The 24979-nt window shown below is 43.3% G+C and overlaps 1 protein-coding gene and 1 long non-coding RNA gene across 2 annotated transcripts in view; one reads left to right on the top strand and one right to left on the bottom strand.

Annotated features, from left to right (window-relative positions):
* Positions 1 to 24979, bottom strand: part of Notum (palmitoleoyl-protein carboxylesterase notum) — a 79669-nt gene that overhangs the window by 45654 nt on the left and 9036 nt on the right. Inside the window, exons 2-7 of the mRNA XM_037424428.2 lie at positions 16400 to 16452; positions 14016 to 14111; positions 10973 to 11033; positions 7067 to 7125; positions 3394 to 3496; positions 2126 to 2314 (exon numbers count right to left, since the gene is read on the bottom strand). Of these exons, the coding sequence (XP_037280325.2) occupies positions 2126 to 2314; positions 3394 to 3496; positions 7067 to 7125; positions 10973 to 11033; positions 14016 to 14111; positions 16400 to 16452 (561 nt within the window). The remainder of the gene's footprint in view (positions 1 to 2125; positions 2315 to 3393; positions 3497 to 7066; positions 7126 to 10972; positions 11034 to 14015; positions 14112 to 16399; positions 16453 to 24979) is intronic.
* LOC142818023 (uncharacterized) lies at positions 1714 to 24449 on the top strand. Its single transcript, XR_012895483.1, has 2 exons — positions 1714 to 1835; positions 24011 to 24449. It is a non-coding gene; the product is annotated as an uncharacterized LOC142818023 (long non-coding RNA).

The following is a 24979-nucleotide window of genomic DNA, read 5'->3' as shown; positions in this document are numbered from 1 at the left end:
CCGAGAGCAATCCTGCATGGGCTGCGACTGAGTTATATGGAGCAATGTCCTAAGCTGAACCACTGAGAGAGGGCACAGTGGGGTCTAGGGTCGACATAGGATGACATAGAGCAGAACAAAAACACGCCTAAATTGTTTAAAATTTGCGTATGTATTGTAAGGTTCACTTCCTGATGGAACATGCAAGCTCGTGGCTGGCGGGCCACACGGTTCTCACTGGCGGTGCTATAACTAAATGTGGTGCATGTGTAGTGAATGTAAGGGCGCGGCGCGTCTAGTATCATGTGCCATACTTCTCTGCCTGTGAGTACGAAAGTGTTCAAAAGCACTTTTGTGTTTTTGCGGCACAATTTATCTAGCTGTTGCTTTGCATTTTGCTCGTTGGAGTTCCAGCAGGCACGAAAAATCACACTATATCCACAGCGTGAAGAATCATGGGTGGGGTGAAGCTTTGGAGGGTTTTATCGGTAAACTGCGAATAATTTGTCCATACTTCCGTCCGTCTGTCCATCTGTCTGTCTGTCTGTCTGTCTATCTGTCTGTCCATCCGTCCGTCCGTCTATCTGTACGTTCATCTGTCTGTCTGTCTATCTATTCGTTCGTGTGTACGTCCGTCTGTCTGTCTGTCCGTCCATCCATCGTCCATCTGTCTGTCTGTCTGCTTGTCTGTCCGTTCATTCGTCCATCCATCTGTTTGTTTCCCTGCCTGTCTGTCCATCCGTCCATCCGTACGTCTGCCTGCCTGTCTGTCTGTCTGTCCGGCCGTCCGGCTGTGCGTCCTCTGTCAGTCCGTCCATCCGTCTGTCTGTCCATCTATCCGTCTGTGTGTCGTCCGTCTGTCTGTCCGTCCATCCGCACCTGTGAAGTGGGTAATCGAGCTAGGCGGTCACGTGCGAGCTAGGAGGAACAAAAACATAGCTTGAGGAGCTTCGCCCTTAAAATGTATGTTTTTATAATGTAATGCTGCACTTTTTCACACGTCTTCATCATTAGGTCCTCCATATTTTTTACATACTGCTCGCCGCAAGTGGCCGCTTTTCGCCGCGGCCCGGTGGTTTAGTGGCTAAGGTACTCGGCTCGGGGTCGAATCCTGGCTGCGGCGGCTTCATTTCTGATGGAGGCGGCAATGTTGCAGGCCCGTGTGCTCAGATTTGGGTCACGATAAAGAACCCCAGGTGGTCGAAATTTCTGGAGTCCTCCACTACGGCATCTCTCATAATCATATTGGTGGTTTTGGTATGTTAAACCCCACAAAGAAGAAGAAGGGGTCGCTTTTGATAATAGATAAAACTATTGAAGTTTGATTCACTTAATAATCTAGCCACCTTTGCAACCACAACTTTTCGGTTAAGAAGAAGCAGAAGGGCGGACTTGTTATCGACTGATTTACAGAGTGAAAATAAAAAGGGCAATGTTTCATGGCTTGCTAACACGCACGGTGAGCACGGCGGGAGGAGTAGCAGATGATGTGGACACACACTACCTTGATACACTAATGCTCATAGACCACATTTCAAAATATCTCCTGCAGTTAGTGCTCCGGGGACCGCCTGGCACGCAATCACGTGTTCTCTCTAACATCGGACCGTGCTGTACATTCCGCAGCAGGAAGATGTAGTCGTAAGCAAGCTTTATTAGAACACTCCAAGGCATTTCTTGAAACAATTTGACTGACGCATAGCCACGTATCTTTGTGTTCTATTACAGAGATTGTTCCAAGGCATGCCGCCATACTATCCAAGTACACCGAAGTATTATCTTAGCAACAGGGAAGAAACAGCGCATCATGGCTACCATCAGTGAAGCCAATCATGGCCACACTGCGGAGCATACAAGTAAGCTGACTGCTTTACAAATTGTTTTGGCAAAAGCAAGAATTGAAGTTCCCAGCTGTGGACAGTTCAAAATTAAAAGTAGCTATACTTATTTTGAATATCAAATTGTACAAGACGTCGAAGCAATACAATTTTATTCGTGAGCAGCATACTAGATGTGCACAACCTGAATACTATGCATATTCACTTGTGTTCGTCATTTATAAACCTCATAGCTGAGAAATACAGGCATACTGATTTAAGACACAGTGAGGAAAGAAAAAAAAACGCCACTGTACATGACCCCTCACCGGATACCACGCTTGATAGTTTCCACCGGTGCGCATGAGTAAGGTTCCAGGCATTCCCTTGCTTCGAAGGGCTCGTTATCAAGGAACCAACCCGAATCCACCAGGCCACGCACTTTGACTTTCGAGCGAAGAGAGGCCAGCAAATCGGCAATCCTGTCCACATTCAACAAAACACCCGCACCCCCTGCACTGGAGAGCGAAAATGAAATCATAAATTTAGTTTATGCAATAATGCACAGAGCATACAAACGCTGTTTTTTTTCCTACATTAGCAACACAAAGAACTTCGAAAGCGTGATTGACGTTAGCCAGGCAATAAAAAGTCCAGCGCGCGTGCTAGGACGAGAATGATAAAACAACCGTAAGTTCAGGACACGTTTATTAATTGAGCAGACTCTGAAGACAGCTCGAGGCACCTTGTCATTTTAGGCTGTTGATGCAGCCAATTGCGGCACTGTTTACGATGACGCCCCTGCTTACTTGACAGACAAATACAGCACGTGTTAGCCGCGTGCAGGATTATGCATACCTCTTATAGTTCTTATCTCTTACTTATTGCACCATCAAAAAAAAAAAGTTATTGAAGCAAAACTGCAACTTGGCCTATTTTTTGACAAACCAGTTGCTAAATTGCACCCGTTTGTGATTCTCATATTTTTCACCTTCGCTGTGTCTGCGCAAATACTTCAACAAGAAAATATTGGCGACTTTGCGAAGTAAACGCACTACCAATGAAAGCTTTGTTACCATTATATTTGTGCCACCCGTTATAATGACAAAAAGCAACCTTCTGACCACTGCAACAACCACTGCAAGGTGCCGCCATAAGATCTTTGGGGCCGCATACAGCCAATACATCTAGAAAATTCGTAATACTCAAAAACAGCACCTCGTCATCACGAGCGCTTAATTGTGACTACGTCAAGAGAGCAGCCTAAGGTAAATGCATGGCTATCGCTAACATAGGGACCCCGAGCAGTGCTGACAATGTACAATTCAAAAATCAGCGACAACTTCAATGAAATTGCAGAAGCTGCGGCTAAGTATGTCTGTTTAGAATTAGCTAGTTGTGAGTGGCAGTGTCCGGAACGCTCAAAGCTCGGCGTTTCGGCTGTGGTCATCTGAAGCATTGAGGATGGGTGACAATGGAGAACGACACGCAAGATGAGACCAACATAAGCGCTCGTTTAATGCCACAAGCACTGCGAAGCTTAGATTGTCGTGAAAAGTTAATATCGCCGCCATTTAGTGTCCCCGTTGTGCCATACCTGCTTCCGGCAAGTAGCAGCAGCTTGCCCTCATAAAGTCCTTGGTCAAGCAAATCATGGACGACGGACTGTAGTATCAGGGATCCCATGAAAGCATAGCCAGCTGTAATAAATAACAACGGGACTAAGACGATGAGCATCAAAAAGATAACAAAAAAGCAAAAGAACTCATGCATAGGTTAGTTGAGTGCGCAAGGGAACACAGAAATACAACTAGAAGCTTCTGAAAACATCCACTGGTATAGATCTATTATTAAAAATTAGACCTATTTGTATCAGGCTATGAAATAATGTGGTGCAGCTCGAGTGGATAATGTTACTAAAGCAATTATTGTCATTTGTGTAGGAGTTGAATACATGAATAGCATCTGAGACGAAAGTGTACAAGGCACACGCACTTTGGGACAGAAAAAGACGAGTAAGAAAGACCCCAATGTTTATTTGGGACAATGTAACGCGAAAAAGTTTTGAACTTCAAGTGAATTGTTTTTGCCTTTCAAACAACAAAGAATCAGACGAGTACTCACAGTAGCTGAGCTTCCGCAACGTTACATCCTTTTTGCGTTAAAATTCCTGCCAGGTTGTATGTCAAGCCTAAATAAGTTAAGAACAATCTCGGCACACCGGAAATATTGTTTTAAGCATCGAGAAGAACAAAGGGTGTCAAAATATAAGGGAATTAGATTGACACACGTCATTCTTAGTAGATTGTCATGAAGCGTGCGATACGAGCGAAAAACGTAAAATATAGAGGATGTTTCAGTGAAAGGCACTGCTTGTCTTAAGCTCTCCAATTGCTATAGCACTGACCACCGCACCATACTTTGGGCTTGCAGTACAGGCAGGCTTACTTACAGAACCAACGTAATAGCAATGTAGGGTGTGTAGTGGCATATTACTTGGGCAAACACCGGATTTTTTAAGAATGAGCAAATGGTAGTTATATCAGCTGTGGCACAATCATTACATCACAAAACAATTTTGTTAGCCAAGCGTGTACTTTATCGCAGCAATAACATATGCTTGCTTTAGCGACCTATAGTATGCATAAGAACCACAGGGAAACAAAACTGCGTCTAGTTCAGCAGCTGCAAAGGATTCAAAACAGAATTCTTATCCTACCTTGAAAAACATAGGCCGAATCACCTTAGTTGAAGCATTCCCAACCCTATGCAAAAAAAGCAGAGAAGTCAATAAGCTGGTGGCAAGTGTGAACATATTTCTTATGCTGCGTTACCCAGCTGTAGGAAAACCATTGTCAGAAAAGGACGTGCGTTTCTCATAGATATCCTGAGCTTAAATCTTCAAGCAGGACAAAAGAAATCATCGTTATATCAGCGCACGAGCAACTTTCGAGGCGCACTTTTTTGTTTACTTCTCTGGGTATGCTTTTCTATGTGGTTGTCTTTCTAAAGATCTCCGAGATAGACAATGTACACAAGATGTACCTGCTTTTTTTTTTCATAACCAGGCGTCAGATCAAATAACTGTGCGAAACTCTAATATGTGGTACTTTTCAGAACTATCAGAAAAGGTCAAAGTGATTAATGACTGCCTGTGAAAACTGCACTTAATTTATGCCTATAGGAACACTTTTTCGAACTTAGGACTAAAAAGTGTATGGATAAGTTTCAGCATGCTTAAATTTGGTGAACCACAATGCATAATACTTTTTATGTAACTGTAAGCACTGGTACACAGCTAATAATTAAGTAAATAATATCCAGAATGGCTAAATTCACGACTTTTGACAACTCCGATTTAATATACTACTACAGCGCTGATAATAAAAGTTTGTTTGAGGCTGTAGAGTTTTGCAGAACCTCTCATGCAACATTAAATGGGACATCTCATGCAAATTTCACTTATTTTCATTATTGTGTTCATTTTGCCACAACAGCTGTGAGGAAACTAATTATGTGAAATAAGAAGCCAATGTTACCCCTACTTTGCTCGTACGTTGATTTTATCGCATGATTTCTCGTCACCTAGAAGCAACAGTCCCATATATGCAACGTCCGACAAATAAGGCAATGTCTGACAAATAAGGCTGTCAGCTTGTTATCAAGTGATACCTTTTTTAACTGCAGAGCAATCATTACCACGAAAGCTGTGTCGTCACAAATGATAATTGAGGGGCTTCTGGAATGTTCGAAAATCATTATACCATGTGGCTATACTGTTCAGCATAGATGCAGGAAACGTGTTCAGTAAACAGAACTTACGCAGTTGAAGATTAAATGTTTATTTTCTGATTTAAGAAAATTATCATAGTAGAATGCCCTAGGCTAGTTGAATATCACAACACAGAATAATCACATCATAGGAATGTTACCAAAGGCACGGTAGCAATGTGTAGCAGAGTGCATGCGATGTGCAGTTGCTTAGACGTCACTGTGAATTATACAATAACCTCCGGGTACCCCTTTGAGGATACTGTTAAAATGCTAACACACCAAGAAAGAAAGAAACTTATGTGTTGTTCTTAGAGGTCCTGACTCACCAAACGAACTGTCCTTGGGAGTCACTCCACCCACGACTCTTCCCAAGAGGGTATAATTATCCACACAGGTGTGTTAACATATGTTTTAAAAGACATATATCTTATGCGTGTCGATTCGAGACTCACAAAAAGATTAAAACTCCTTTTTTTTAATTAAGGACCAGCTTAGCAAATAAGTGTATATCTTCTGCTACAACTTGAGAATGGCGTCCGCTAATCACGTCTAGAGATACAGCATAACTTGTGGTGAATAATATACATGCTGCTTGATCGATGGGCTAACATCGTTATAGTAGCATATCATAGGGTTTGTACTCGCTAAATCATTGATACGCACTTATTCTCCAAACGCATCTACGAGAAATTACGTCGGTGTTTGCAATGAGGTAACGCAAGCGTTATATCTTATCCTACATTGTGGGAAGACTCATATGACTAATAGTAAACATGCTATCATCATCTCATATTAAATTACTGCCAAAACAATCTCTGGTAAATGTGACGAAAAACAATCTAAGTGTACACCTTTGGTAAGCTTATTAGCGAACTGATTAAGGTACGCATTTGTAATACGGGCGGTGCGCTCAAGGTGACGTTCAGCTTTTGCTTTGTGCAGATATTGTGAAGAATGTTTCCATCATTCGAATTTAATTAATGTAACCTTTTATAAAAATACGAATTAACCATCTTGGGCTAAAAAAATTGGAGCATGGTATAGCACAATTACGAGACATTACATCCGCTCTAATTTTGTGACCCGGATTTTGGAAAATGTAAAATTAGGATATGATCTTCGCTCATTGTGTGCATGCAAGCAAGAAACTAGTGTTGTTCATGCATTGTCCATTAACTCTTAGCATTGCGCTTAGTGAATCAAAAATTAAAAATCACGTCCTCATGGTATGTTTTAGAAGAGCAAAAGAAAGACATTTGCAGTGTTTTTTAGAGTTTCTAAACACTAGAGAGAGAGAGAACAATGATAAAAAGAAGAGACAGGGAAGTTAACCTGGTACAAGAACTGCTTTGCTAGCATGTACAGGAGTCGCTAGATGGGTATTGAATAGAAGATATGAAAAGAGAATAAATAAATCTTGAAAATACACATGCACTAAAACGTATACATATAAATGTATGTTGGATTCAAACTGAGCACTACAGGACCAAACTCACTTTCAGTTTTTCCCTTCGTCGCTCCGCTCCACGCATCGCTCGAACAATAAGGCACCAACCTATCAAAATCAAAAGCATTTGTTTAAATACACTTTCTGACACAGGTCAGAAATATACAAGGTGATTTCTTTAAGCAATACAGCCCATTCCTTAAAAACTATATTAGGTTCGCACTTCACATCTTCGCATGCCAACTTCTAGGTCAAGGCAGGAAGCTTTTGCCATTAACTAGGCCATTAAAATTGATGAACTAACAAAAATATTTAATTACTCTTTTTATATTATCAATTTTAAGGTGGTTGTCTTCTACGTCACGAAACATTGCGAACTTGGTCTCTAAAAGTTAAAGGTATCACGGTTGTTTTCAGTGATCCATCGTCGAACTTTTTGACCGTGGTGCTGGAGACACCGAAACTTACGCACCCAGTGTGCCGTAAGAGTGGCTCCTGTGCTGCGTCACGTGCGAACTCCCCTTTACGTGATCGCAGTGAGGCGCGACACTAATCTGCCTCAGTTTTGTGTGCATTCATATTTTCACAGCTCGTGAATTGTGTAGATGATGATGATGAAAAACATTTATTTTTGTAAGATATGTGCAGTGAGGTAGGAAAGCCGACCTTATGGAGCCGCCTTGTACAAATACTAGGTGAGGAAATCTTTACGGGAGCCCATTAGAGACCAAGGCCCGTCGGGCTGTCAGGTAAAAGAAACCGAGCAGGGCTGCCTCCCAGTCTTCCCGGAAAGCGTTGGGTAGAAATTTCAGGTAGGATTTTTTTTTGAGACACCGAAGCAATGTGCAGAATGTCATAGAAATTTTTCTCTGAGGGGGGAACTTGCCCGCGCAAGCGGAGTTGGAGTGGTCCAGGATTGCCGAGCACATAGAGTTTTCGTGTAAAGACGAACGAGGGCTCATTCCCCCGCCTTTCTGATGCCCTTACCGGGTTTAGGGTAGATGTGATGGCCGAATTGATAAAACTGAGTGATCTCCCTAAATGTGTATTCAGGATTTGCTTCAAGGTCCAAATCGTAAGGGGAGGAGGATGGTGACCGGAGTGTGAGCGCGCAGGCAGCATCATTGGCCAACTTATTACCATTGAAGCCCGTATGAGAATGACTTCGAATGACCCTTCGGTGCGTGGGGTACCTATGTACTCGCTGTTTTGCAAAATTTTGCGTGCTAAGTACGGAATCCAGCCCTGTTCGATATTGCGCTCGGCACCCTTTGAGTAGGCCATACTGACCCTAGAGTCCACATCTGCGGTGGCTAGCGCGACAGTGATCTCTTCCGCGTGCATGGAAGGTGAGCCCATTTACTATGGTATTATGGTTAACTACTGACACTGTGTACCAACCCCCGTGGTGTGGGCTGGAGGCGTCGGCGTAGGATACTCCGAATATGTGACCGATGTTGCCAGCCAAGGCCACTACGGTGACACCTGCGTGAGGCATCAGCCACTGTTTTCGTCTCGGGTCATGTTAGCCGGAAAAGGGCACACATGCAGAGAAGTATTTGCGCACTTCCGGAATCCGTATGCACTCTTCCGTGCGTATTGAATGATGCGTAGTCGGGAAAGGAGGAGGCGACCCAGCCTATTATATTGGTTTGTCAAGTGCGCCTCTCGCAGTTCCTCTAAGGTGTTCAGCGTACTCAGAGGCCCTCCTCGTTCCTGCGCTCATGAAGCTCATTTATCTTCTCGTGTTGAAGGGATACGCCACGGGAAACACCATGCCAGGAGACCGAACACCGACTATCGCAAGTATTACACTTCAAAGGCTTTCGCCTTGTTAGTCGAGCCTTGAACATTTCGGAATTTAAAATAACGAAGAACCAGATAAGCACGGCAGATCATGCGCGAGGCACCATCGGTCGGCGCGCTGTGCTAGCACGACGCAACGTATCTTGCGTATAGAGGTTCTCGCGCCATGCGCCCTCATTTGAAATACCTAAGGGGAAGCTAGCGCGTTACACAGCACAAGGACCGCCCTTCCAGCGCTTTCGGTCAGGTAGTTTTAGTTTCTCCGGCACCGCGGTCGGGAAATTCAAGGATAGATCCCTGAAACCACGCATTATACTTTCGATTTTTAAAAGTAGCCTCACCATAATTTGTGACGCCGAACTTTCCTACGTAAAAAACCAGCCTAAAGTTTCCTAAATTATTGTCTTAATTATTTATTCCTCAGTGAACTACAGAATGGCACTATCTTTCCACCTCTGCCGAAAGTGTCCATCCATTATTCTTTTAAGCAAGAAGCTATACTGTTGATGGAAACCCTGTATATGCAGGATGTGTCCAGAAAAGTACCGAATATCATTAAACTCTAGTCGTCATAAAAGTTCCTCGTTGTCTTCGCAATTTTCAGCAGCAGGAGACAACTTGACACTAGACAAATGCGATGTGATAAATATTAGGGAGACCAATGCCGGTTCGGGAGTCCTAAAACGCTGATAGTTTTAGCAGAGTGCTGATACCTATAACTGAATCTCCTGGAGACACTATTACTGAAACGTGGAAGTGTGACACTGGCATTATTCAGAGACTTCTGCAACCAGAGAGCGTCACTATTACTAACCGTCAGTGTGCTTTGCTTTGTGAGCGTGAAGGCTACGTTTCCACTTGCATTACGTGCAACGAACTAAGTTTAAGAAACGTTGAATATGACTGCAAATACAGCCGCGAACAATGACGTCATTTTGATTGTCTGCTAGTTGTGCTCGTCTATGTTTCAGCTTAGTTTGTTATTGTTTCATTCCACCCACCCTAAAAATCACTGACAGAGAGCATCGATTACATGCGGGACATTAACCTTGTCACGTACATAGTAACGTACTTCTGCCTTTTTTTCTCTTTTTCTTAAAGAATGCGATCATGAAGAACAAGCACCTAAAAGGCGGGCTAGTGTACAATTTTGACCATCTGGGGTCCGTTCTCATTCACCCAGTAGTTGCCTTAGTAGTTTGCCCTTATTTCAGTCTGAATGGTCTGGCAGCAGTCAAACTTGTGTCGTCAGCACAGCTCCTTCTCCCCTCCTCCATCTCTTCTATAGCACAGGGCTACATTCGAACCACCAAATACCTGCTTTATCATCAGCGAAAATGCCACGGCATTTGTTGATTGCATTGTGGGTGTAGGATAAAAGGAGTATACACTTGATTTAAAATTTTTCCAGGCGTTTATAATCAGCTCTATCAATGTCTCACTCATTCCACCATGCTACGCTTACATGTATACACTTTAGGGGTTATATCAATTTCTCGACATATTTATCACAAAGATTTTGTGGCTACGCACACTAGGATAACACATACCAAAGAAGCTGAGCTGCAACCTAATGTTATGGATTTAGACAGAAAAAGAGGAAAACAAGAGGAAGGCAAGGATCAGGTATGCCACTCTGCACTTCGTTGGGTGAATAGTGCGCTAAAAGAGACAAAGGAAAAAAATAGGGTGAAAAGCAGCTGAAAATTGATTACGTCAGCAAGCATCATGATATTGCATTTTCATTTATTGTTTTCATCAATCACTAGAAGATGAAAAAGCGAAGAGGAAATTCATGAACATGTGGTGACCCTGTAGCCGACATTTGGATTAGTGGATTTGTATTTTAGAGGTCTGCAACTTAAGTTATTTCGTCTAATGCGTGAATAAGATGAGGCAACTTGTTCAAATATTGGCTGCAGCCTCAAACCGTGCCCAGAAATTCAATCTATGCTTTCATGCTTCGTTGAACTGCATATTTTTTCTTGCTTTGGCAGTTGAGAAGAAACCTGATCTTAGGTTTCTTCTCAACTGCCAAATGCGACTGATGTTTCTGGCAATCCCCAATTTACTAACCATTCATGCAACATCAAAGAGGCACGCGAAAAAGCAGTTCTAATAGAAAAAAAACTAAATAAAACTGACTCACACATGGTTTGCGTTCCACCAATACTGGTTTTCTTCTCTGTTTGCTGAGAGTATACCACTCACTGAAACATAATAAGGAAATTGGGCTGTTTTTGTACTTACACTTTTGTATTTACAGTAGTATAACCGACAATGTATGTAAACCACCTCACTCGGGAAAACAAAAATGCTGTTATGCATGGTTTTTACTTGCCACGTTAGTTGTTTATAAGTATATTTAGATTTTCCGCATTTCATTGACATCACACTTTATTGCTTTAATGCTTTATTTAGACTTTTATGATGAAAAAATGCTAATAAAGAAGCAAAAAAGATGCTGTTACAGAGGCTTAACGAAGGCCTCTGCCCTTAGAAAATCTGAGAGAAGACAACATATGTACGCACACAAGAAACTACAATGCATTGGTATACAACTTATCTATAAAAAATCATTATAAATAGAACACTGGCATATATTTTGCAAATATACAGCATAATGAAAGTTTATTTTTTTTACATGGAGGGCATTATTTTTGCGAACAGTGCACAACTTCCCCGTCATCATAAACATATGTAGCATGGCGAAACTACGCAGATTTTTTTGGCACGTAAGAGTAGTTAAAATGACTTTCACACAAAACCAAAGTACAAGATGTACTGTAACTAAGAAACAAGAGAGAAAAGCAAACGGGAATATGCCATACAATTGCTCACATATAACCGCACAACATCGTTAGTTTACTCCAACGACCCCGCCCGTCGAACAGCCTTATTGTCATTGTAAGTCATGTATATATGTTGCATCGTTATAGATATTTTTTCTATCTTTGAAGTAGGCAGACACAGCATATATCTGTGGCTAGCTTACTGAAAGGGACTGATTGATAAGTTAGGTTTAACGTCCCAAAATCACCATATGATTATGAGAGATGCCGTAGCGGAGGGCTCCGGAAATCGCGACCACCTGGGGTGCTTTAAGGTGCACCCATATCTGAGCACAAAAGCCTACAACATTTCTGCCTCCATCGGAAATGCAGCCGCCCCAGCCGGGATTCGATCCCGCGGCCTGCGGGTCAGCAGCCGAGTACCTTAGCCACTAGACCACCGCGACGGGGCTTACTGAAAGGAAGCAAGATTATCTGGCTTCAGAAAAAAAAAACCAACATCGTATCTCCACGTTTTTCTTTTTTCAAGTTCAGCAACTCATATTTAAAAAGCTTCTAAAAGCTAGAACTATCCTGCAAATATTCTGTAACTTGAACTAATTAGCAATCTTGCACCCAAAAGCAGTGGCGTCTTTCGTCTAGTTTAACTTCATCGTGGACAAGTTCGTGATGTTCTCGGGTACATCAGCGAGGATATCATCAATAATTACAGAAAATTATATGAGTAATTGTAAGGCCTTATTTCTAGGCAACGTAGGCGTGCAATAATGGTTTTTGTTTTGGCTCTCAATCACAGTGTGATACGAACCTCCATCATACAAGCTAAGGATCTTATCATGTTTGACCTTCCAGGAGAAATGAGCAATAGCCCATGGCACCTCCAAAGTTATAGAAATGGTTTATATTTTCACAAGACAGGCCAGACGAAGGTGTGAAATCATGAGTACCGGTCGTCATGAATTACCTAAATATCTTCTGAGAGTTCTACCGCATATCACCGGTATCATGTCGGACGCACAATGAAGCCACTTACATAGCATTTAAACACACTACAGCGGCTGTTAAAACTTGAATTTTGGCAGCTGATAATTTGCCAGCTGATTATTTTGGGAACCTTATAAAGCTCTCCATGACAACCTATAGTGCTCTCTTTCTCGTTTTTTTGCACGCTTCGTAGTAGTTCATCCCATGATTAAGCCAAAGATTGGCCACATTTTCCTCAAATATTTTGTTTTGGCGTTAGCCATTCAAAGCTGAACCAGGGAGCGTAATGCAATACTGTGGCTAGTTAAAACAACTTTGCAGTTGTATTTTTTGTTTTTTATATAATGTATGTACATCAACATATTTGAGTTCAGAATTTGGATTTTGACATGCATAGAACGTATACACCGTACCCAAAAACAATGAGAAGATATTTCTGTGTTACATGTCATTGAAGCTAAATATTGAGATTTCAAAGCTGCATTATTTGCTACAAAAGTTGGTTGATGTATTTATTTTTTATATATAAATGCCTTCGTTTATTTCTCTTGTGAAGAAGACGCTTTGGGCTATGCCGTATTTCTGAATCAAAAGACAGCACCATTTATTTTAGACGGGGGTAAAGAAAACAAAATGAGCAAGTGCTGACAATCAAAAAAAAATGTTACTAAAGGTTTATATTGCTTTATATCATTTCTACTCAAGTTTTTTATATATATTACCTGAAAATTTATGTTACTTTACTGTTCCCCACATATTCGTAACAAACCAGCAGCTTTTATCAAAGGCAGGAGTACAGCTCAACTTTATTAATGGTTTTAAAACTAAGAAACAAACATCAGGGATTTGACACACATCAAGCACGACGTCAGCACAGTACCCTTCGTTTACTGAGGTGAAAGGGTTAGACATCTCATCAAGCCAGAAAAGTCTTCATCGGTGTCTACTTCAAGATGAACGATGCAAAAAGCTACGTGATAAAATCTCACAGCTTTAAAACGTAATCAGGTGACGTCATATTACGTCAGTGTGTTGTGAAAAAAATGACATCGAATGATGACGTCAATCTACAAAAGCATCGCATCGTTAAATTGTGTGCCAAACTCGCAGGCGGCACAACAGCAAATGAAGCGAACGCAAACTGCAATGCATTTGATGCTGGATGCAGTGAAGACGCACGTTAGGTTACAAAAACATTTAGGGAGGCAATGATTGATAGATGAACCGAGATAGGAAAGAAGATGGTTTTCAACTCGAGGCAAAATAGACCAAGTGAGCTTTTTACAAGCATTTTTCATTAATTAAAGCCTGGGTGTGGGTGTTGGCTTTCGCTCCAGATAATGAGAAGAAACAGAAAAACCCAAAACAAAATAAGTGTGTATGTACTTCAGCCTAACAATACACGCTTAAGCTTACCTTGACGACTGTCTGGCCACTGTAGAGAAGACATGAGTTGGCTGGTGCGCATCCACCGTCCGGCGCAACTTTTATCGTCATAGCAGTGCCATCCTCCTGCGATAAAAGTGAAACAAGAGCGAGATTGCACAACATTGCAAAATTAACTCAGAAGTCGTATAATTCGAAAACGGTGTGGTGGTCAAAAGCTCTAAATTCACTTCGACCATGCTTTGTTGTTCACAGAGGACGCATACAGCAGATACAATAACTTTTCTGCACTTTAACACAATCTGAAAGTGGCCAGCAATGAGACTAGCCAACTCCTGGCATCTGCCGTAGTTGTGGCAGCAGATTGATTTTGTGACGACCCTCGATTGCTCCGTAACCACTGATCCACCGTGGGGAGCCGAGGGTGGAGGCTGAACCCCTTTCTCCCCAGTATAAACTAGTGAACTTGCGCAAGTGCTGTTTCAAGACTGTCAGATCGCGGACGTAATTAGTGCGGTTTCCTGCATTCAATTTCATCAATATACCAAAAAAATTATAGTTGCGAGAGTTTCTGTGCCCAAAATTTCACAAGATTTTACACAATCACTTCATCGTGATTGAAACAGGCCCATGAAATAGTCCAAATTTTGGAACGTGTGTGAAAAATCTTTTTTATTCTATGACCCCTTTATAATCAAGAAGTATTGGCATAGCTAATTCGATGTAGCACTTTCCTGACAAAGGCCTACCATATGTGTTGTATTTTTACTTTTTATGTGACCCTTCAATGGAGGGCTGTTAATATGTACACACTCACGTCATGACTCTCTAAAGCCTGCCGACAATAATGAAAATTTTAAAACAACCGTTACTAAAGTGGTGCAGTCAGTACGACGTTCGGCTGCTGACCTGATTGTCGCTGATTCAATACTAGTCGCGGTGGCCTCCTTTCAATGAAACAGAAATGCTAGAGGCCCGTGTAGTTTGATTTATGCGCACTTTTAAGAGCCTCTCAATGCTTCAAGTTTTCATAGCCATCCATTACGGCGCGCCTCACAATGAGATCATGAGATACGAAAACAAACACAGTGAAAACAAAAGCCTTCGTTATCACTAGCCTGCCTACGCCCACTGCAGGGCAACGGCCTGTCTCATATGATTCACCAATGAACCCGGTCATCTGATTGCCGCTGCCACTTTACACCCGCAAACTTCTTAATTGCATCTGCCCACCTAACTTTCTGTCTCCCCTCCGCTAATTTGTCTCTGTTGTAATCCAGTAGGTTACTCTTAACTACCATATCGTTAACACCAGTTCGTTCCCTGGCTCTCTCTGCTCCGTTCTTGTCTCTTAAGGTTACCTCTATCATTTAACTTTCCATCGTTCGCTGTGTCGTCCTCAATTTAAACTGAACCTTTTTTGTGCTTCCCATATGAACGAGTGCATTAATATTAAGCCATCAGCTGTTGAATTTCAATCTGGGAGCACCTCAAAAAAGTGAAATACGCTGTCCAATTAGACTGAAAATAGCATGCGCTATTGGCAGAAGCAAACACGTGTACAGGCTCTACAGAGCCGGCAAATGCTTGGCCAAAGCATCACCGAGAAAAGGTTTCCAAATCAATACACCTGAAGCCTTCTATTGCTTTTTTATATCCACGAAATTCCTATAGGTGCGATAGAAATGCTTCCGCAATAAATATAGGTGAGCAAGCTGTGCGATGCATCAGGATATGTGTCTGAAAGGCAAACACAGTAAATCTGGGCCTTTATATCCCAAAACCACAATATGACTATGAGGGCACTGTTGTGGATGCTTCCAGAAATTTCTACCACTTGTAAGGTGCTCTGACATCACAAAGTACACGGGCCTCTGAATTTAACCTTTATTGAATTGGGATGGCTGGGACCTGCGACATGAAATGCATGTTAGGATGATGCTGTTTAATTGTAAGGCGTGCGACGCAGTTACCGTTGTATACTAGCAGCGCTCCAACTGAGGCTACTTATTCTTTCCTGATTTTCACAAACTTTCGATAGCTGAAAAGAAGTAATTTCCCTAAGAAAGCAACCAAAGCAAATACACTATAGAACATTTAGAAGGCTCGGTTTGAGGCACCCTGACGCGGCACGCTACACAGGACTTATACAAGGAATGAGGCGTGTGTGCAGGTAAAGCGTCGTTGGAAAATACTAGGATGCAACCATATTTAATGAACAGAAAATAAAGTAGGCATTTTTGGATCCTACTGAAGTGTCTGGAAACAAGCAATGAATACTTCGTGCTAATAAATAATACCAAGGGAATTGTTGGTCACCTTACGGCATGTAGTGAACACTGTTGCATGCTTTTTAATGAAAAAAAATACAAAAATGGTCACGTGAGATTCAAAACACCAAAGTTTTCATTTACCTTCGAGAAAAAGAATCCAACGTCGACTTCCTGATTTTTTCCGAATGTAGTACCTGCGAGAAAAGTGACCTAGTATGTAAAACTTTGACGCGAAGAAAGCTGGTCACAACAATGCTATGTAAACTACCCTTGTACAATAATGGAAAGCTCATGAGTAAAACTTGAAGAAAAAGATCAATTTTATTTTATTATATATTTTCACAGCATGAGTTATTGCAGGCCAATTCAAAAATTTCCTCTTTATATGCCTTGGTAGGGAACCGTCCAACTGCCTTCTAGCCAGCAGGCAACGAGGTTTTAGCTGATGAGGCAGCAAATGACTATAGCTACTCCTCCACTATAAAGGCGTAAGTCATTCAGCTGCAGCGAAAACAACACTTCGGGCAAATTTCTTCCACAGTTCTGCCATAATACTTTCGCTATATGTCGTCATATTAGGAGACCACCAGTGTGACATCGAAGTTCGACATAAATCGCATGCGATCTTACAACAGATACGTACAGGTGCTCCAAAAGTAGAAAGAAGCACACGAGCTGTGGCCAAGCTACGCAAAAGTGAATGCTAGCACGCTGCTCTAGAAAAGCGGCTTTCTATCTTTATGCGAAAATGTACCAGATATTAGTGTCATCATTTCTGTATAAAAATAAAGAACCAGCCAGTCAACAAACATTATTCGGGTCCCAAGGAACTACAGTCGTAGTTACTGGTGCACCCACGTTGGCGGGCCCTTTAGATGCCTCTTAGTTGTTCATGGAGGTCGTCACATCAGAGGGCTTCCTACCAGTCCTCTTGTTTACTAAAGAGATTTTTTTTTGTAATGTTGAGCAATGCCAGAGCACGTGCGTTAACTAGCCACTCTTTGTGGCACCCAAAGTGTGTGGATCGATTTCCAGAGCACCTTCCTCTCGACAGGAAAGATCCCGAGCATTACGAGGTCCAGTCAGCTTTTGAGGTCCAGTCAGAAATTTTCCGCGCCCAAGCTGCTAGTGTTTCACTATTTCGTGAAAAGAGAGTAGTGGGTGAAAGTTATGCTCCGAAGCCGGATTGTCTAGCATATCGGGACCATCGTGGAATGTCAGTCTTCGTGCTTCATATGAACTAGTTCATACGGGTAGAATTTGCTGAGATGCACAATCTGTTTCACACTTAGGAGGCGAAATGTAGTAGCGTGTCGCCTCGCGATGCGGCCATAATGCAGCCAGCACGATAATCACTCACAGGCAGCAGCACGCGCGCACTGCTGCTCGTGAGTGATAATGACACAATGACCCTCAAGCGCCTGCAGGGGTCACTGTTGAACGGCCGAACTTCGTCGTCAGCTACGGCGGCGCGCACTGGTCGCATTGTCAGGCGGTGAGCGAATTTCAGCGTAGTTGCTGGAACGGGGACGAAATTTCGCATCGTGTCACTGCCGTCCAAAATGAACGTCTTCGTCGCTGCCTCCGGGGACATGACCGGTAGTAAATATGTTCGAAGCATCGCGCGTACTTTTCGGTGCCGGCGAAAGAGTGTGGCCTCAAGTTATAAAATTTTATCTAGAATAAGCACGTTCCGGTCGTTGTTTTACCCTACAGCATTCGTGAACTCATTCTCGTCTGTTTTATTGTGTTGATCCGGCATAGCAGCACGGCAATCACCGTAGCGCTGCTTCTATTTTTGTGTGTGTTTATTGCGTGAAATAAATACCACGGGCGGTACGTGCTCATTATAATATTCACCATCGCAACTGTGGTTCACACTAAGAGAAAAAAATATATGTGAACTCACTCAATACCACGGCGTTTTGAAAGAGCAAACAACGTATACACTAACAAACTCTGTTTGTAGAACTCCACTACCGCGAGTGAGAAGGCTGAGCAGTTTGCATCGCACAACGTTTAGTACAGAATATATTTATCTAGTTCCTGCCATGGCGATGAATGAGCGGGCTGCCCAACAATGTGGCCAGCGCACACCACCGTCGCTGACAATGCGGCATTATATATAGCACGCTCTTCAAGCATATGTATGCGCGAGCTGGCGACGGCGCGTGACTGCAACGCTGGCTGTATAGCTACGTCAAGCGGCCCGAGATTTCTCTTAAGTGCAAGACAGACTGAAGATTGATTCCTCTGTGTGCTGGGAACCATCAGATGGTATTTTCTTCATTATAGCCACAACTTCTTTTGAATTTAGACCAGTTAGAAAAGCCCGAATGCCTGATTTCAAGTCAGTGTATAGATGAAAGACAGCGAGGGTCGTTCATAGCTAGTGCGTTGGCAGCTTCTTCGGTCATCGCCAACTTGAAATGCCTTATTGGAAACGCATCAGCGATTGCCCCATATTGATCAACCACAACAGCTGCAAATGAGTCAATGCGCCTATATGCGAAGCATCTACGTATAAATTAGTTATATCAATGCGTTTGCGCACAAAGTTCATGGGGGAGCGGTCTCATGCATCGCGTCTAACCACATTTTATTGAGAGTGCGCCTTCGTTGGGAAAGCGCTAATATTCATAAAGGTCTTCCTAATGGTGGGACTCACAAAGCTGGGTGGCATTCCTGTCGATGGCCAAAGAGGCCAGTCCTGCGGACTTTAAAATGTTTCTGTCCGCCTGAAAAGACGGCACGTATTGAGCTTCCGCCATTGAATGTGCCTCGATTACCTCTATTAGGGTGTCATGCATCCCTAGTTCGAAGAACGTCTCTGTTCTATAAAGCTACCAGAAATACGAGTACGCTTACGATGTTTTTTTTTTCTTCTCAGAGCATCAATTTCGGCGTCTTCCGATTGGCGTCTTCCGATTGAGACACCTTGCTCGTGCAATGTAGCTGACGTGGTTTATAAGAAACAAATGATACAACCTCAGGAGATTGCTTTCACTGAAACCGCCTCCGCAATTCGAGACTCTTGTGATTATCTTGGTCATGTCTTCTCTCTGTGCCATCACGGACAACAGTTTAATTGTTGCTTCCCTTTTGCGTTAAGTAGTAGTGCTTGAATCCTACACGATTCACTCTATAGGTGTCACCTGGCCAGATTTACAATATATGTTAGTGTGGATCTCATTGAGAGGAATTGAGTGCCCCTGGAATTCGGTCTATAAAGCAGTAGTTCCGACGTTAACGGTGATGGGTAGAGCCCCACTTTTTCAAGTATTCTTTGGCAACATCCAGAGCTTTCTGAACGGCATGTTTCATGGCCCCGTAGGAACCCCCACCACACTAAATGGTGGTGTCGACCGTGTAGAGCGCTTGGTTCGAGCCACCGACTCAAACCAGCTTTTCCTGTAGCCCTTGCGTCACTATATTCAAAAAGAGAGGTCAGATAACTGCGGCCCTTTAGGCCTAAGTTGGTCGACTTTAACAGAGGCTTTACGTTCTTTTGAGATAGAGCCAACGTACGCATGTTAGCGTTTTCCTAAGCTTAGGTACGAGTGTAATTCGGAAATAAATCTATACATGGACGAGATCTAATGCTTGGGCGAGATCTAACGCCAAAATACCTTTGATATCCCCGGTGTTCACGTCAATGATCCGCCATTTTGATCTGCAGTATATTGTCTTGCGTAGATAGACAGGGCCTGAAACATACCATGTTATACGAGAACAGTTCGCATTCCTCCATGTTTCTCGTTACTCTTTCGAGGAGCACGTGTTCAGAAACCTTGCTCACTCAGGACGTAAGCGAGATTGGTGTGAAGTTCTGGGCTGTGAGTGCTTTACCTGGTTACGGGATAAGTACTACAAAGGTCACTCAACTAGTGGAGTGCGTTGGCATACCCTTTTGCGTCGCTTGGCGACACCTTTCGTGTCCTTTTTTACTTTGGAGCGCCAGTAAATCAGTGAGCGTGCCAGATACGAAACTTAATGAAAAGCAGCCGGTAATGTAGCCAAAGAAGATGTAAAAATAGTTATTTCCAGTCTTTCAAGTGAATTGTCGCGAATGAGATAGAGGATGGAAGATAGTAAAGTAGACCAAAAGAGAACTTGCTGCCGGCAAGGACTGAACATGCAAGTTCCAACTCGCCGATGCTTGTACCGATTCAGTTACAGAGGTGGTTGTTCTCTTGTCGACCTTATTCGTTGATAATGTGTATGACCACTTGGGCCAGGACTCTCGTAGGCACAAGGATTTTAGCCCCCTTTTTCTATTTCTTTCTACTCATTTCTACATTTTCGTTGAAGTTCTCTCTTCTATCTGTTGTCGTACCTGAATTTCTTTCTCTCTATTCTGTGTCTGTGCCATGCTATTACTCTCTCCTCTCCTCCTTTCGTTGCTGCTCACCATAGCATGCCTCCTACTTAAGCTCACTTTGACTTTACAGCACATTGATACACTGTACTATACAAGGATACATGCCATGCTTCACTAGCGTGCTTGGATAACTGAATGGTCATGGCACTCACCCTTGGACAGAGGGTGCGCGGGTTCAAACGTCAACTCGTCCAGAATTTTCATCTATCTATCTATCTATCTATCTATCTATCTATCTATCTATCTATCTATCTATCTATCTATCTATCTATCTATCTATCTATCTATCTATCTATCTATCTATCTATCTATCTGTCTGTCTGTCTGTCTGTCTGTCTGTCTGTCTGTCTGTCTGTCTGTCTGTCTGTCTGTCTGTCTGTCTGTCTGTCTGTCTGTCTGTCTGTCTGTCTGTCTGTCTGTCTGTCTGTCTGTCTATCTATCTATCTATCTATCTATCTATCTATCTATCTATCTATCTATCTATCTATCTATCTATCTATCTATCTATCTGTCTTGCCTCCTACGACATTTAGCTCTACTGGCCAATTTGATAATGGTATCGATACCAGGATAAGTATGGCGTAACATGACTGTATAAGGAGCATATGTGTGTAGTCATAACCTGGAAATTATGATATTTACGTCATAAATGTCATGATTTACAATTCATGACCTTGCTAATCTTGCGGATGTTTCGTTAACACGACATGTTGCAAAACAGGTATGGTATGACATGGCTGCATGTTGAGCATAAGTGACAGGCCCTAACATGAAAATCATGCAGGCATGTCATGTAAGTTCTGATCACAGGTCAAACGCTCATGGAACGCTCGCGGTTGTTTGGGTATCTTCACATATACAAAATTCGGTGTTACGTGATGCGAACGGATGACAAAGGTAAATGACACGTTCAAACATAATAATCATGACATGCTTGTGATGTAAAACATCATTACATGCTACGCTCCGAGTGCACTCATATACCTTGAGATGACGAAGGTATATGAATAGTGGAAACATGACAATCATTACATGCGTGTCATGCAAGAACATAACTACATATGACGCTCATGATGCGCTCGAGGCCGTTCCGCCAGCTTCACATATACCAAATTTGGTATTACGTGACGTGAATGGGTGGAGAAGGTATGTGACTGCATGGCGCAAACATGATAATCACTAGATGCGTGTCATGTAACAAGATGACTACATACCACGTTCATGATGCGTTCGCGGGCGTTCTAGCTTCACATTTACGAAATTCGTTATTACGTGACATGATGATGAAAGTGACACATCCAAACATCATATTCATGACATGCGTGTCATTTAAATCATAACTATATGCTACGCTCCTGATGCGTTCGTGGCCCTTTCGCTAGCCTAACATTTATTAAGTTTGGTGTTACGTGACGTGAATGGATGACGAAGGTATATGGGTGGTGCAAAAACAATAACCATCACATGCGTGTCCTAATAAGACAAATGCTTGGGCTAGTTGGGGATTGGGAATAAACGTATTGGCACAGTGCAAGACCTTAAGTAGTTACTGTCCTTGTCCGTTCTTACATGGTTACGCCGTAATTACTATTAGTTTTGCGCTGTGCAAATATGTTGATGCGTGTCATGCAAGAACTTGACTGTATACTACGCTCATAACGCGCTCGCAGCCGTTTCGCTAGCTTCATATATGCCGAATTTCGTATTACGTAACGTCAATAAACGACAAGGGTAAGTGACACATCCAAACATGTTAATAATGCTATACGTGTCATGTAAAACATGACGACATGCTACGACCTTAGCGTGCTCGCGGCAGTTTCGCTAGGTTCACGTATTACGTGACGTGAATGAACGACGAACACAAATTCTAGGTGCATACATGATAATCATGACATGTAAGTCATGTACAGCATAAGTTACATGCCTACGACTGCTGGGGCTGGTATTGCAAACGTTAGTGTTGCCGTCGTTACGCGACCAAAAATGACATAGTGGCATCTTATGTATATAGACACCTGAGTGCGCATAGCATTTCTACTTGTGTTTTATGTGTACTACATCCGCGCGCCTCGTGACGTTGTGTTTATTTTAAACTGACATATTACCCCTCCTCATTCGAGCTTCGGATATCATCGATTCCCACATTACGTGGGATCTGGCAATTTCGGCGGCGCTAGTAACACGGAAAAAAGACAGAAAATTAAATCCTGGCATACATCCACGCAGTGAAGTTTTATTGGTGGGGCGAAGAGCCCGTTCGTTCATGCGTCCGGACATTCGAAAAGACAGACAGAGGCATGGACGCACGGACGAACGGAGGGACGGACGGAAGCATGGTCGGATGGATGCACGGACGGATTCATAGACCAACGCACCGAAGCACGGACGGACGGACGGAAGCATAGATGGGAAGACAGCCGGACGAACGGAAGCATGGACGAACAGACAGACGGATGGACGCGAGAACGGATGGACGAGCGATAGCACGTGCAGATGCACGGACGGGCGAACGGACGGGTGAATGGACGGGCAGACGGTTCGCCGCACTCATTATCATTCACTCCGTGTACACGCTCTTAAAACTACTAACGTCATCTAGTTTGTTCTTCCTAAGGACATATACACCAATTGCCATCTATTGATCAACTCGTAATCCAGAGCTGACTGCATACTACTACTACTACTACTACTACTACTACTACTACTACTACTACTACTACTACTACTACTACTACAACTACTACTGCAAAGGAAGGAACGAGCCATGGCCGAAGAAGCTTCACCCCTAAAAGGACGCTGTGAACGTCCTACTTTCCCTCTTTTTTTCTCTGTTTATTAGAGCAGTCCTTAAGCCTTCAAATGAATGTTAAGCAAGTAGCCCGACTGGGTGCCCTGAAGTACGTTTCGGTCCTTCATCGCTCATGCGTCCGCATGCCGTGTAATTAGGAGTAAAAGCGTCGTCGCTGAGGTTTAAAAAATTACGTTCAACACTTCGCAACTGTGTATGACAGTTCTGCGACCCTAAGAAACAATAAAGAAAACATACGTAAGTTTTTTTTTTTCATCATTCGCACTTGTTATTACTGCTTTACACTTCTTCGAATTTCAATGCCACAGGGCTGACAGATCCGCATTATCATTAGCAGCACCTGTTCAAAGATTTGATAGGCGTGGCAGAAGTGCGCTTTCATATTGTTTGAGCTGTGGCGTGTTTCGACACACCGCTTTCCTGTCCACGTATAGTGTGCATGATTTAGCCGGTGCTGAGTGGTTTGTACGTATCTTTGTGTTCTTTTTAATAATCAACCTTCTTTGTTATTCCACCCAAATTTAAGATCGCACGCTTAATTTTGATTTTTTTTTTGCAGAGGCTGCTGGAAATTCTATTTTCGTGTGCCGAACGCAGCGAAATGCTGCTCTGAAATTCGCTTCGAACCCTGTTACGGCCATTGCACAGCTGGCCGAGCTGGAACTGTGTGCATTGAATGACACGCTGCATAAACCTGCTGGTACTATTTTGGACATGCAAAAAATATCCGGCCCGGGTTTATCACTGTCACGTCGACAGCAGTGTTTGGCAGCCTGCGAGAGATGACGTAACCTCAGACTCCTTCGGTGGCGCAGCGACTCGCAGCCCTTGACCACAGCTGCGCCGACCACGGGTTCCGCCATTCTGGCACGCGCTACAGAGGTTAAACACTCCCCAGCGGCTGCCACATAGGCGATAACCACTCACAGCTCATCATGACGGATTAGGATCTCGAAAAAGGCCGGGAGGACAAAATAAATGCCTCGTGCGAAAAGAAAGCCGCCCTCCACAAGACCCCAATTTTGCCGAAGCGGCAAAAAAGGTGGTCCCAATACTTCTTCCAATTACTTTTACATTTTTGTTTTCTATTTGTGTGTGTGTGAGAGTATGATACGCACATTACACAAGAGTTGCCCACCGCACATCGTTGAATACCGAAGGAGGCGGGGTGTTCAAGATGGCTGGGTGAGGGAGGAATCGCAAGAAGGGATTCGCATTCCTGTATGTAGCGAGGCCTGTCGTTAAGGCGACTCGCAAGATCTATGGCCTTCGGCCGGCGCCCCGAGTCAAACGAGCCGCCGCGCAAACGGGGCGCCCTCTCACAGAGAGCCGGCCTGTCCGTTCGCCGCCCTTCCCCGCGAGCGACTCTTTCGCGGCGGCGTTCGCTCAGTACTCGTCTCCGATGGCCGAGAGCCAGATCGGAATCGCGCGCCCTTCCGCTCGCGTCAGCTCGTAAAAGCGCCGCCCCGGCGCGGCTTTGAAGCATCTCACCGTCATCACCCCCGCGCACACAAGCCTACAGCCTCTA

This window comes from Rhipicephalus microplus, chromosome 5 (assembly GCF_043290135.1).
Source record: "Rhipicephalus microplus isolate Deutch F79 chromosome 5, USDA_Rmic, whole genome shotgun sequence".
Lineage (NCBI taxonomy): Eukaryota > Metazoa > Arthropoda > Arachnida > Ixodida > Ixodidae > Rhipicephalus > Rhipicephalus microplus.
The sequence above is the reverse complement of the archived record's forward strand: the minus strand, read 5'-3'. Positions and strand labels throughout refer to the sequence as shown.